The 14,567-nt window shown below is 36.3% G+C and overlaps 1 protein-coding gene across 5 annotated transcripts in view; it reads right to left on the bottom strand.

Moving 5' to 3' along the window:
* Positions 1-14,567, bottom strand: part of LOC106875845 (BICD family-like cargo adapter 1) — a 70,033-nt gene that overhangs the window by 630 nt on the left and 54,836 nt on the right. For 2 of the 5 annotated variants that reach the window (XM_052977092.1, XM_052977090.1), the window contains exons 6-11: positions 10,579-10,743; positions 7,798-8,025; positions 6,236-6,301; positions 4,085-4,285; positions 3,301-3,434; positions 2,756-2,876 (exon numbers count right to left, since the gene is read on the bottom strand). In XM_052977092.1, the coding sequence (XP_052833052.1) occupies positions 2,756-2,876; positions 3,301-3,434; positions 4,085-4,285; positions 6,236-6,301; positions 7,798-8,025; positions 10,579-10,743 (915 nt within the window). Of the gene's footprint in view, positions 1-2,678; positions 2,877-3,300; positions 3,435-4,084; positions 4,286-6,235; positions 6,302-7,797; positions 8,026-10,578; positions 10,744-14,567 lie in introns of all 5 variants that reach the window. The other 3 variants (XR_008266877.1, XR_008266878.1, XM_052977091.1) reach the window with 3 other exon arrangements.

Here is a 14,567-nt window from a genome sequence, read left to right as displayed (position 1 = left end):
CGACCGAAAGAAAGAATGAACGTACGTAATTACGAACGAACGAACGTAATTACGTAGGTACGTTCGTACGTATGAACGAACGAAAGAACGTACGTACGTAATTACGTATGTACGACCGAACGAACGAACGACCGCACGAACGAACAAACGTATGTACGGTCGTACGAATACACGAAAGAACGAACGAATGATCAAACGACCGAAAGAAAGAATGAACGTACGTAATTACGTAGGTACGTACATACGTATGAACGAAAAAAGAACGTACGTACGTAATTACGTATGTACAATCGAACGAACGAACGTACGTAAAGTAAGAACGAACGTAATTACGTACGTATGAACGAACAAACGAAAGAACGTACGTAATTACGTATTTACGATCGAACGAACGAACAAACGTTTTTGAGCTTTTCTTAAGTTTTTGAGTTTTCAACTTCCAATTTACATCCTGAGATGAGAGGAGTTTGCAAATGATTGCCCACACTGGAGACATATACTGTGAGAAGGGATGAAGTGAGCGGAAGAAAAACAGGAACTTGCCACCAAAGAAAGGCGCACTCAACAGAAGTTCAAACCAGTGATGCCGGTAGAGAGCTCCTTCAAATGCAGTCGATGTATGCATGACTTGCACTTCCGTGTGGGCCTCTACAATCACAACAGATGCTGCACTATCATCAGAAGCTGACATGATTTCTTTGGGTGCAGATCTATGGCCTTTCGAGACCAACAGATGCCTACTACTACTACTACTAGTAGTAGTATATGTGTAGAGATATGGCTTAGTGGTTAGGATATTCAGCTCATGAGTTCAATTCCTGGCAATGTGTTGTGTGTCCCCCCACTGCTCACAACTTGACAACCGGTGTTGGTGTGTTTATGTCCCTATAACTTAGTGGTTCAGCAAAAGAGCCGATAAAGTAAGTACCAGGCTTAAAAAAAAACAGTACTGGGGTCGATTCATTCGACTAAAATTCCTCAAGGTAGTACCCCAGCATGGCCACAGTCTAATGACTGAAACAAGTAAAAGATAAAAGAGAGAGAATAAGAGAAAAGGTGTTGACATTAGACGAGGTTCTGAGAAGAGAAAAAAAGGTATGATGGAAGGAGCAGGTTCATTGTGGTAAGACAGTGGCAGAAGAGAGAGTAACACACACGGGGTTTAAGAAGGGGAAAGTGAAAAAAGCCAAAGGGTCAAAGAGCAAAGAAATGAAGTGAAAGCAACCACCAAGATAAAGGCACCAGTCTGACTGATATCAACAGGAGACATTATACACATGCATATACATGCAAAAAACGTTGATACCTCAGTAAAATCACGTGCAACGTTAAACAAGTGTGTAAATTGGCAAAAGGCAATTAGTGCTGGTGTTGGTATTATTAAGTGTTAGGGAAAAGCATGGTTAAGGAATGGTGAAATAAGCAGCAAGAATTGGTGCAGTGTTGATACAAGAGACAAGTTTTTCTTGTGTGGTTTTCTGAATATTTTTATCATGCTTCGTGTGGCTGTGTGGGAAGAAGCTTGCTTCCCAACCACATGATTCCTGGTTCAGTCCCATTTCATGGGCACCTCGGGCGAGTAGCTTCTGCTATAGCATAAGGCTGATCAAAGCCTCCTGAGTGGATTTGGTAGACGGAAACTGGAAGAAGCCCATCATGTATGTGTGTGTATATATATATATATACACACACACACACACACACATATATATATATATACACATATATATATATATATATATATATATATATATATATATATATGTGTGTGTGTGTGTGTGTGTATGTCTGTGTTTGTCCTCCTGCTATCTCTTGACAACCAATACTGGTGTATTTATGTCCCCGTAACTTAGCTGTTCAGCAAAAGAGACTGATAGAAGAAGTACTGGGCTTACAAAGAATAAGTCCAGGGGCCAATTTGTTTGACTAAAACCCTTTAAGGCAGTGCCCCAGCATGGCTGTAGTCAAATGACTGAAACAAGTAAATGGCACCTAATGGTGGTTTTACCTTGCTGTGAGTTCAGTGTTATGTATCCAGCCAGACCTGACATTCTGCCTATTGATATGTCCAAATTCTAATGAATCCTGTAACATAGAAAGGGCCCCAAAAGGTTGAAATGCATCTGATGCTCTCACTGGCCACTGCTGGGACTATATTCATCTCTCTCTGATACTTATTGTGAATTTAACATCGCTAGTCCATAAGAGATGTTATTTCAGGACAAATACTGCAGTAACTGGCCTATCAACTGTATGTGTGTGCATTCTGTATGATACATAGGTGGCTGTTTTAATTAAATATTGCCTTAGTTGCATTTAATGGATGTACATCTACGTATGTATGTGTATGAATGCATGTATGCATGTGTTTATGTATGTTCATGTATGTGTATGTATGTACGTATGTGTGTGTACATGTATGTATGTATGTGTATGTATATATGTGTGTGTGTGTATGTATATGTATGCATGCATATGTATGTGCTTGTGTGTATATGTGTATGTATGTATGTGTGTGTATATGTATGTATGTATATATGTGTGTGTGTGTATGTATATGTATGCATGCATATGTATGTGTTTGTGTGTATATGTGTATGTATGTATGTGTGCGTTTACATGTATGTATGTGTAATGTTTCATTAATACGATGCAGTAATTTCAGAAGAAAATGTTACCCTCACATCTTCGTTAGTGCACAGCTAGGAAGGGTCGTTAAAGTTAATCGTGGAACACCATTTATTTATCGTCTCACCTGCCACTGATCTCTCTGTTGAGAAACCATAACTTTCTGATGAATGGCAGCCATCAGTTGGTTGTTTAGACTCATTATTTCAGACTTGGCTTGGTATAATTCCTTCTCCATTTGAACTTTCCTGCATGAAAGAAAAGAAAACAAAAACAAACATCATTGTCATCATCATCATCATCAAGACCATTACCACCACTCTCCACCATCATCACCCCTATTACCAACATCATTTAATGTTTGTCTCCCATGTTGGTATGGTTTCATAGTTTCTGCAGCTGGATGCCCTTCCTAATACCAAACCACTTTACAGAGTGAACTGGGTGCTTTTCACGTGGCACCAGCCCTAGTGAGATCCCCATGTGGGTTGGTATCAAAATGGTTAATGGCATCAATGTCAATGGTCTAAGACTACCTGCAAAGACCATGCGCATTGTCCCCTTACTCCAGACCTAAGAAATAAGTCGTCGTCATCATCATCGTCATCACCATAGTGACCTTCCAGTGCCTACACCCAGCTGGGCATGCGAAAGTTAAAAACAAAAACTTACATCTCCATGGCCTCATTTCTGTCTCGTCTTGCTTGCTCTAGGACTTCATCCCTTGAGAGATCACCTAAAGCTTTGTCTTCTAAGCTATCACAATATGCACGGAGTTTAAACAGCTCTTCTTGTTGGCTGTCAATCTAAACAGTAAAAAGAAAAGACAAACAGTTTTAATATTTTAAATACAACAATGGATTAAAGTATTAAGATATATTTCAAGACCAAAATATATTTGGTTCATTTTTTTAACATCAGTCCTTCCATACCAGCATGGGTCAGCTGAATACATATTATGAAACCATTGTCTTATAGTTGAATGTCCTTCCTGTTGCTAACCCGTAACGGTTTCTAGTGGAAGTTAATGACAGTAGCCATATATAGAAGTTACTGATAGTGTATATATGTTAAAGTTATTGATAGTAACTGTATGTGGAAGTTACTGATAGTGGCTACATGTGGGAGTTTCTGATAGAAGCCATGTCTCTAAGCTGTCAATGATGGCTACATGTGTGAGTTAGCAACATCATTATCTATGGAACATCAGTAGTGATATATATGTATGATAACAGTACGGCAATTGTAAAATAATAATTTAAAAGAACTGTCAACAAACAAATAACAACAGTTTTCCTCTACAGTGAAAGACAATTGTCCAAAAAAAAAAAAAACTTCAGGGTTTTTTAAACATTGAATGGTTAAGTGGGTCCACCTGAGTAAAACAGGAATCAAAAGAGGTCCATAGAGAAAAAGAAAGGGTTGAGAAACATTAGATTAACAAAGATAGACTTACCTTAGTGTTACGTTCAGAAACTTCTGTGGCTTTTTGCTGCAGTTGCTGATCCCGCAACTGCAAATCAGCATGCAACCCAGAAACATGTGTCCGAACACCATTCAGTTCAACATGTAAATCGTGGATCTGTTCAGCCATTAACGTGACTTTTCTCACTTCATCTGCATTCCGCGATTCACCATCAGCAGCTTTGCTCCCATCCTAATGGATGGTGGAAGAAAAGGAAAAGAACGGAGTCATTAACCATTTTATTAGCATATATATCTGTTGAAATGCACTGTTTTGGGTTTCAATTAATTTCAAAATAATGAAGATACAGAGATTAAGATGGAATTTCGATGGGAGGTTTTAATTTAGATCACTTTAACTCTTTTGTTACTATACTCTTTTACTCTTTTACTTGTTTCAGTCATTTGACTGAGGCCATGCTGGAGCACCGCCTTTTAGTCGAGCTAATTGACCCCAGGACTTATTCTTTGGAAGCCTAGTACTTATTCTATCGGTCTCTTTAGCCGAACTGCTAAGTTACGGGGACGTAAACACACCAGCAACAGTTGTCAAGCGATGCTGGGGGACAAACACATACACACAAACATACATATATATATATATACATATATACGACGGGCTTCTTTCAGTTTCCATCTACCAAATCCACTCACAAGGCTTTGGTCGGCCCGAGACTATAGTAGAAGACACTTGCCCAAGGTGCCACGCAGTGGGACTGAACCCAGAACCCTATATTAAAATTAACTCAAACAAAAGCAGTGGATGTATGATAATAGTATGGCAGTTGTAAAATAACAATTTAAAAGAACTGTCAACAAACAAACAGCATCAGTTATCCTCTACAGTGAAAGACAATTGTCCAAAAAAAAAACAAAAGAAACTTGATAGTGAGCAGTCAGCAACAAGAAACATGAAGTGTTACCAGAGGGAGAGCAGGGGTTGGGTTGCGGACAAGGAACAAGGGAGAAGGATTTTAGCAACAAACACAGGGGCTTAACAACACAACATAAATAGCAAGACAGATTTATCAACGGGACATACAAAGGGAGTTATCAGTGCAAAGTACAAGGGAAGTTGTACTTCCCATACAAGACATACAGAGGGAGTTATAAACAAGACACATGGGGAGTTATCAAACATGATGTACAAGAGTAGTTATCAATACAAAGTACAGGGGAAGTTATCAACAAGACATGGGGGTAGTTAACAAGAAACATGGGGGTAGGTTCAACATGAAGCACAGGGGGAGTTATCAACATGTACAGTGGGAGCAGGTTATCAACAACAAGCAACATGAAAAGACAACAATGAGGAACAGTAGAAAATAGCAACAAGAAACATAGAGGAAGTGAGAGGGGAAATTATTAAGAAACACACAGGACAATACCAAAGTATAATATCCAGAATCACTGATCAATAGCAACACTGTAAGTGTCTGGTCAATAGCTGCACTTATGTCTGATCAATAGCAACACCGGTGTCTGATCAAAGGCAACACTGTGAGTATCTGATCTATAGCAACACTGAAAGCGTCTGAGCAATAGTAACATGGTAAGTGTTTGATCAAAAGGAACACAGCAAGTGTCTGATCAATGATGCTTAATCCCTTCTCTGAAGGGATTGGATCTCAGCCCTGTCAATTTTAAACTGAAATGTAAAGAAACGTAAGACTGAAATGTAAAACTACAAGATATCACAACAGTGAAGGGTTTTCAAATAAACATACAGGACATATGCAAGCTTTTGTGTGAAAGCATGTGAATGTGTGTGTGTGTGTGTGTGTGTGTGTGTGTATTTATAACGTGTGTTTTTGTGTGTATATACAAACAGAAATGGACTCAGACCAGTGGCATGAATAGGGACAAAAAATGACGAACAAATGTATTTCAAATACAAGATAAATTCATGATTTATTGAAATTGTATGCACATGTGTGTATGTGTGTGTATATATATATATATATATATATAGATATATATATATACATATATATACACACAGACTAATGCAATATACATGCAATACAAACACTCAGAGAAACACACAAAAAACAACTGTGACTATGCAAGCTGTAATAACCATCAAACATGCTGGTCTCTAAAAAAAACAATAAATCAGACATTCCGGTGCAGGTAAGCTTACCATTATATCAAAAAATTTTATCATTTTTCTAATATCTCCATTCAGAGATAACCGGTTCCAAGTTTCCTGAAATAAAGTGACAACCTTAGAATAGACCTTAGTGTTGAAATTATGTTATGGCTCCATCTATGAAATCAGTTTATATGTTTCAGACTGTTGTAGCATGGCAGCTCCTAAAAGGGATCACACAAGACCACCCTCTCTCCCCAGTTCACCTTCCATGATTTATCCAGGAGCAATGTGGGTGGAGGAGTTATAAGGCTGATTATTGCTAAATTTTAGGAATTAATAATGAAACTTATTAAGACCAATAATGCCAGATATTCAAGCACAGAGAACATGAAGATTTGAGAATTGACAATGAAGGATGGTTCTTTAATAAAAGCAACTGCATGGAAGCATAAGCATGGTGATGAATATAATATATATCTTGTTCCAGTTGTTAGCATGTTGGATAAACTCCTTTGTGGTACTTATTCTGGATCTTGAACTCAAAACCTCAGCATGGTCAACTTTGTCCTTCCTTTTGAAGTTAGTAAGTAAAGGACCCATTTGATACTGGGGTAGATTCCTCTCTACCTAAGAAATTAGCTGTGTCCAGATCTGGAGAAGGGTAGGTTCTGCCAGGCTTAAAACTCACAAGATAAACTGTATGTAATGACACACAAACACACACAAATCCTTTTCATTACTGTATTTCTGATGAAATGCATTGCTTTTCAATTATTTTGAAAATAACAAAGAATTTAGTAAAATGACTGTCATTAATTAAGCTGAAGTTTGGAATATAAATTAATATGAAATTATGATGGAAGGTTTTAATTTAGGTAACTTTAAAACAGTAAATTTGTATCGTAAAACCAGGAGCAGTCTCAGACAGGTTGATACCAAAAGAGGCAACAACACAACATATAGGAATAAGAAATAAAAATAAACATGACATTTTCAGAGGACCAAAGTGAGAAATTAGAAGAATCATAGAGATGTTAACAGTGATGAATAAGAACTTGTTTCATGCAATGGTCCATGCAGTGATGGTGAGATTAATATGTCAAAAAAGGAGAATAATTAGCATAAAATATCATTTGACGTCAATTCTTTTTAAATATAACAAAGAATTTAGTAAACTAACTTAGTTATCATTAAGCTAGTGTTAGGAACATAAATTGTGAATAAGATTTGGTGGAAGATTTTAATCAAGAACTTTTGGAAACAAGACATTTGTACTACAGAGCCAGAGGTGGTTTCAGCCAGGTTGGTATCAAAAGGGTTAACTGTGAAATTAAATTTCACAATTATTTATTCCAGGAATGATATTAAATATCTATCTTAAAATAGAATTAGTATTTTCTGCAAGTCTCATTGCCTTGATAATCTCAACCAAAAATAGTTTTGAGCACAACATTCCTCAACAAAAGACAGACTGGTTTATAAAACTGATTTCCACAGTTAAAGGTAATGAATTTTTGAGTAGATATACCTGATTTCTGCAGTAAAGGGGTTAATTTGTAATCACAACCAACCAAACTTTGAATGAAATTTAACGAAACTAATCAACTTACTTTATGTTTGGCTGAGTATATTTGATTGTGAATGAGTTGTTGTAGTTCACGTAGGAGCGATCGTAGCTGGCCAGATTTTATGTCATTGATAGAATTACAAGTCTCTTTGACTGGGCCAACACAATCCACGTCACTGCCATCGCTAATGGCTTTGGCCTGGTTCTGTGTCCGAAGTTTGGTACATAATTTACAGAGGAGGTTGTATACTTCGACAATCTCATTTAGAAACTGAAAACAAAGCAAAACAAAAAGAAATAATTAAAACAAAAAAAAAAATCCCTAAAAACTATTCTGTTTCAGTGAAGGAACAGGAAAGTAATGAGAAGGAATCCGTCTTAGTGAGAGATCCAGGAAGGGATCTGTCAAGTGATATTTGTGTACTTTTAGATACAGAACACAGAAACATTGAAATAGTTTATTATTATTATTATTATTAATATTAAGGTGGCGACTTGGCAGAATGGTTAGCATGCCAGGTGAAATGCTTAGTAGTATTCTGTCTGCTGCTACATTCTGAGTTCAAATTCTTCCGTTGTCAACTTTGCCTTTCATCTTTTTGGGGTTGATAAATTAAGCACCAGTGAAACACTGGGGTCAATATAATTGACTATTCCCCTCCCCTAAATTTCAGGCCTTGTGCCTACAGTAAAAAGGATTATTATTATTACTAAGGCAGCAAACTGGCAGATGGTATTTCATCTGTCTCTACTTTCTGAGTTCAAATTCCCTCCAAGGCCGATTTTGCTTTTGGGGTTGATAAAATGAGTACCAGTTGAACACTGGGGTCGATGTAGTTGACTCATCCCCACCCCAAAAATTGCTGCCCTTGTGGAAAAATTTGAAACCATTTTTATTATCATTATTATTATTATTAGCAGGGGTAGCAACAGTGCTCTGGAGCCATGAAAAACTTTAAATTTACTTAAGCAACATTCTTGGCATTAAATTCTATAAATTCCATCCATTAAGTTCAGTTAAGTTCCAAAAGAAATGCCTGCCCCCACCCCACCCCTCCTCCTGATACCTCAATCAAAATAAACACACTATTAAGCGATTTAACAAGCTTTCCAAATTGGAATACTAAAATGGTTTTCAATCTTTTTTTCTTAGATCCACATGTCTGATTCCTCAGCTTTATCACTACAATACAGTGTACAGTATGGTATGTACTACTACATATACAGCATGCTATCTACTGCTACTACTACCACTACTACTACTACTACTACGACATGTATGGGTGTGTGTGCTAAAAAGTTCCTGATTTTGGATAAAAGAAAACACAGGAGGATCAGTTAATTATAATTTTATTCAACATATCCCCATCTCAGATTCACACATTTATTGCAGGGGTCCTTCAGTTTTTCTAAGCCCTGTAAAAGATCTCAGAAGGTTGGGCCTCCAGCCAGGCCTTTCGCGATACCCTTAAAGCCAGGAACTTTTCAGCACCCCCGCCCCCTTATACAGTGTGCTATTTATTACTACAGGTACAGTGTAGTCTGAGTCATATTACATTGATCCCAGTATGCCACTGGTACTTATTTTATCAACCCTGAAAGGATGAAAAACAAAGTCGCCCTCGGTGGAATTTGAACTCTGACTGTAATGACCAACGAAATACCACTAAGCATTTTGCCCGGCCTGTGAAAGGATTTGCCAGCTCACTGCCTTGTATTAAAATGTAGATAGAAGTGAGCTTTTTCTGAGGAAGTATTATGAAAATAACCATGTTAAACCAGTGACTCACAGGAGTAAAATTTATAGACAACGTATATGTAAGTGCGTGTGTGTGTATGAGAGAGAGAGGGGGTGGGTGGAATTGAAATATTGTTAAAGGCGATGACAATGAAGAAAGAAATATAAGAAAATACAATTTTGGCTTTGTGTTTCTTTGCAGAGAAACATTTCAAAGAATTCAATAATGATTGTTTATTTTGGTAGAAAGCCAAATTTTGTTTTCTTCTTTTTTTTTTTATTAGATGATGATGTGCAAGCAATTAACCCATTACTTCTGCTAATTAATGTTTAAGCATATCAACCTTGGCTCCAAAATATCATTAAAAATTAATAAAGTTTTAAAATTACTTTGATATACTTCATTGAAAACAAATTTTAAAATCCCATCTTTTGTATCTTTTACTTGTCTCAGTTTGTGGCCATGCTGGGGCACTGCCTCAGAGAATTTTAGTTAAATGAATCGACGCCAATGCTTATCATTTTCTTTTTTAAGCCTGGTATTTATTCTGTTGGTCTCTTGTTGAACCACTAACTTACAGGGATGTAAACAAACCAACAACGGTCAAGTGGTGGTGGAGGATAAATAGACACAAATCCATACACACAGATAATTGTATATATGATGGGCTTCTTTCAGTTTCCATCTTCCAAATCCACTCACAAAGGTATAATAGAAGACGCTTAGCCAAGGTGCCATGCAGTGGGACTGAACCCAGAACCATGTGATCGGGAAGAAAGCTTCTTACCATACAGCCATACCTGAAACATGTATGTATGTATGTATGTGTGAGTCATTGTGTTTGTCCCACCACTGCTTGACAACCAGCTGTTGGTTTGTTTATATCCCTGTAGTTTAGTCGTTTGTTAAAAGAGACCGAGAGTTTAAGCACCTGACTTTAAAAAACTAAGCACTGGGATCAATCTGCTTGACTAAAACCCTTCATGGCGATGCCCCAGTATGGCCACAGTACAATGAATGAAACACAAGAAACAAAAGAAAATTAACAACAACAACAACAACAACTGCATGTAGATTATACATACCTCCTCGGAAAGGTTGCAGTGTGTTCCGATCTGATTAAAATGTGTTGACATTGTGGAATTTGCCAGAGGAATCGGAGAACATTCGTCATCACACTCAATGTCATCCTCGAATGTCATATCCATCATCATCATTGATTGTGGGGTCAAACTGGTCAATGCTTCCGACTGGAAAATACAGCAAAATATTTAGGGTTCTTTGTTGTGTAGAAGGCATCATTAATTCTCTCGAAAACAAAAGAAGAAAAATAAAAGCTGAAAAATTAGTAGAAATGTTACAAAAATGTCAGCGATTTTACTTAGCTTGACTTTTATATACATCTATAAATATTAAAGATTAATGTGAATGAGAGAGACAAGACAATCTGAAGAAAGAAGATTATGGAAGCTGAAATAAATCCTGGACCAGAGAGAGGTTAAAAAATTCAAAAATATTCAGGTAACGAATTTTGTCTTTAGTAAGCTAGTGTTTAGAACATAAGTTAACAAGAAATTTTTGGGGAAGGTTTTAATTTAGATCACTTTAACATTTTTGTTACCATATATCAGCTGAAATACACTGTTTTTGTTTCAATTAATTTTGAAAATAATGAAGAATTTACTAAAATAAATTTTGTCATTATTAAACTGATTTTTGGAACATAAATTAATCTGAAATTTTGAGGGAAGGTAGGTTAGTATTAAATTGGGTAATTTTTTGCCTAAAACAATACAATGAAAATATTGGTTGCCAAAAGATGTTTGTCAATAATTAAAACACCAACAAAAAAAAAAAAGAAAGAATAAAAATACCTCAAATTTATAAACAGAAATATATGAATAAATGTGTTCCAATGGTGCTAGTGTTTGGATGGAAATTATAATTAATTATAAGACAATAACAGGGTAGATGACACACAAATACACACACACACACACACACATATATATATATGACGGGCTTCTTCCAGTTTTCTGTCTACCAAATCCACTCACAAGGCTTTGGTCAGCTCAAGGCTATAGCAGAACACACTTGCTCAAGGTGCCACACAGTGGGACTGAACCCAGAACCATGTGGTTGAGAAGCAAGATTCTCACCACACAGCCACTCCTGCACCCTGTATTATAACATTGAATCATCGAAAGTGACCCCAAGTACAGGTCAATAGTTTTTACATAGAATTTGGTCAGTTTGTTAACATTTCGAGGAAAATATATGGCTTGGCTTGTTTCTGGTCTCGGCTACTCTAAGGAATGGGTGGTGGAGAGTTCTAGAAACTACTTAACGACAGGGTATGTGAACTAAGAAAGCAAACAGTACCTTTAGCGCTATTCTTCTTGGTCTATGAGATTGGTTTGTACGTAAGTACTGTCATCTGCTGCCTCTCAAAGATACCTCGATTTGTACGGCCTGTCTTAAACTCAAACTCAACCAGAAAGAAATTCTTTTAAAAAAAAATATGATGCCTTGACAGAAAATGTTATGGTTTGGTAAAGAAGCCTGGACTTATATATCACTTAATATTTCAATGTAGGCCTGGATATTAAGATATATTTTATAAATGTTACAAGAAAAATCACAAAAATATGTAGAAATTATGTATGTACATGTATGTATGTATCTCTCTCTATATATATATATATAACTATATCTGTCTATACATGTAAGCGTATGTATATAATATACATGTGCTTTTGTGATGGTATACAGGTATGTAGTGTATGTATGGTTTGTATGGATGGCTGTGAATATATTTATGCATATGTACAAGTTTTCCTGAATGCATACATATATTGCCACACAATGAAACCATTGATATATATTTATATGTGTGTGTGTGTGTGTGTGTGTGTAAGCTAACAGGAAAAACATAACTACTTAAACAGTCTAAACACATTGCATATTGGAAACACAAATATTCATAGTTAATGCTTGATATATATTTTTTTTTTAATTGAAAAGCATTGGTTTTTATTCAATTACCAGCTTGGGAAGACCAAATGAATAAAAATTAATTCAAAATAAAGTGTGAAGATTATAAATGATTATAAAATATCAATAACAAATTACTATACATAATACCAAGTTAAACAGTTCAGAAAACTGCACCAATAACTTATTTTGAAAAAAAAAAAGACAGTTATGAAAACTGCAACAATAATTCACAAAAACAGTTATGATAACTGTAAATGTTTTACAGCAAACAGGGAAGAAAATTCCACCAATAATTTACAAAATCAGCTACGAAAACTGCATCAATAATTTTAATTTTAAAAAAAAAGCAGTTATGAAGACTTTCACTATTATTTAAAAAAGTCTATGAAAACTGCATTGATAAAGTTGTTTTTTTTTATCACTTATAAAAACTGCACCAGTTATTTGCAAAAAATAGTTAAGACAACAATACAAATAATTTACAGTAGACAGATCAGAAAACTGCATCAATAATTTGTTATCAGTCAAAAAAAACCTGAACCAAATATTTCACAGAAATGACACCAAAATATTTTACAAAATAGGGAAGGTGGCAGAGATAACACAAGGGTTTTTAAAATTTTGCTTCATTGATAACAGATCATTTTTTACTTTTTATTGATAGCAGACCCTTTTTTTAAAAATTTTTTGCCACTGATAATAGACCCCATTTATTTTTTGTTTTTTTCATTGATGACATTGGAACCCGCATCTCCCAAGGCACTCAAATCCTATTTCATGAGTTTTATTGTTGTTTTTTTTTGTTATTTGTTTGTCTTTTTTTTGCCACTTCAGACTGTCCTGTATTTTCTGAAACTCTGAAGGGGTTCCTGTGCCCCTTATGAAATTTAAAATTTTTGAATCTGACAATCAAGAAATTTTGGACCCTCAACCCTTGACATAACATGTAAGAGCACAATTAATTGAAGCCAATGAGGAAACCTTTATGTGGTCACTGGACCTGTTAGAAATAGCAGCCAAATCTATGTCATACCACAGTCTATTGTCTGAAAAAGGACACATTGGTTGATGTAGTCCATTGCTTGCAAGACAAATAAATAAATAAAGGGGGAAAAAGAGATGATCACAAATGCAATATCTTTAATCATGGGAAATATCTTCCATGGAAAAAAAGAAAAAGAAAAAAAATCCCTTAAGCTGTAAATCTGAGTAACCATGCAGTTCTTTTACAAGAACCTGCTCAGTCCCACTCCTTTCACATTTTAGGCCCTCATCCCTTAGTATAAAACCGATCCTGCTTCCCTCAGGGTTCACAGTCACATGAGTTGCAATGGCAACCTCACTAGTGCTGGTGCCACGAAAAGAAACAAGAAAACGCACTCAGTATGCTCCATAAAATGGTTGGCATTAGGAAAGGCAAACGGCCATAGAAACCATGCCAAAGCTGACGCAGGAGCACAATGCAGTCCTTGAACTCATCAGATCCTGTCAAACTGTCCCAACCCATGCCAGCATGGTACATGGGTGTTGAATGACAGTGATGACAATGGTGATGATGATGGTGGTGGTGCAAGTGAGTTGGCTGTGATAATAATGACAAGGTATTGAAAGGGAAGTGGAAAGGAGGAGGAGAAATTCCTCAGTTTCATTTCCCCATTATCAAATATATTAAATAAACATCCACAGATCTGTGACTCAGTGAAAATATTTTCAGAAACGTTTGAGAGAGAGAGAGAGGGGAGGGGAGGGGAAGAGAAAGGGAAGGAGTGAAGGAGAGAGAGAGAGAAGTGGTATCAGGGAAAGAAGGAAGAAAGAGAGAGAAGTTAAAATGAGTGGGAGGGGGGGAGAACATTTTTACTTAAATCTGTAAATCTGTTCCACCAACAGAGTTAATGTAAACTTGAAACCTGCACAAGACTCAGGACACACAGACAAGGATACATGCACACACACACACACACACACACACACACTTATGTTAGACATACAGAATAATGGATTATCTTGCAATGAGAAGTGGTGAAATAAATGACCCAAGACTAAACAGTTTTAATGGTTGAATCAAGTTACAACAGTA

The sequence above is a fragment of the Octopus bimaculoides genome, chromosome 26, assembly GCF_001194135.2.
Source record: "Octopus bimaculoides isolate UCB-OBI-ISO-001 chromosome 26, ASM119413v2, whole genome shotgun sequence".
Classification (NCBI taxonomy): Eukaryota; Metazoa; Mollusca; class Cephalopoda; order Octopoda; family Octopodidae; genus Octopus; species Octopus bimaculoides.
This window is presented reverse-complemented; position numbering and strand designations above follow the sequence as displayed.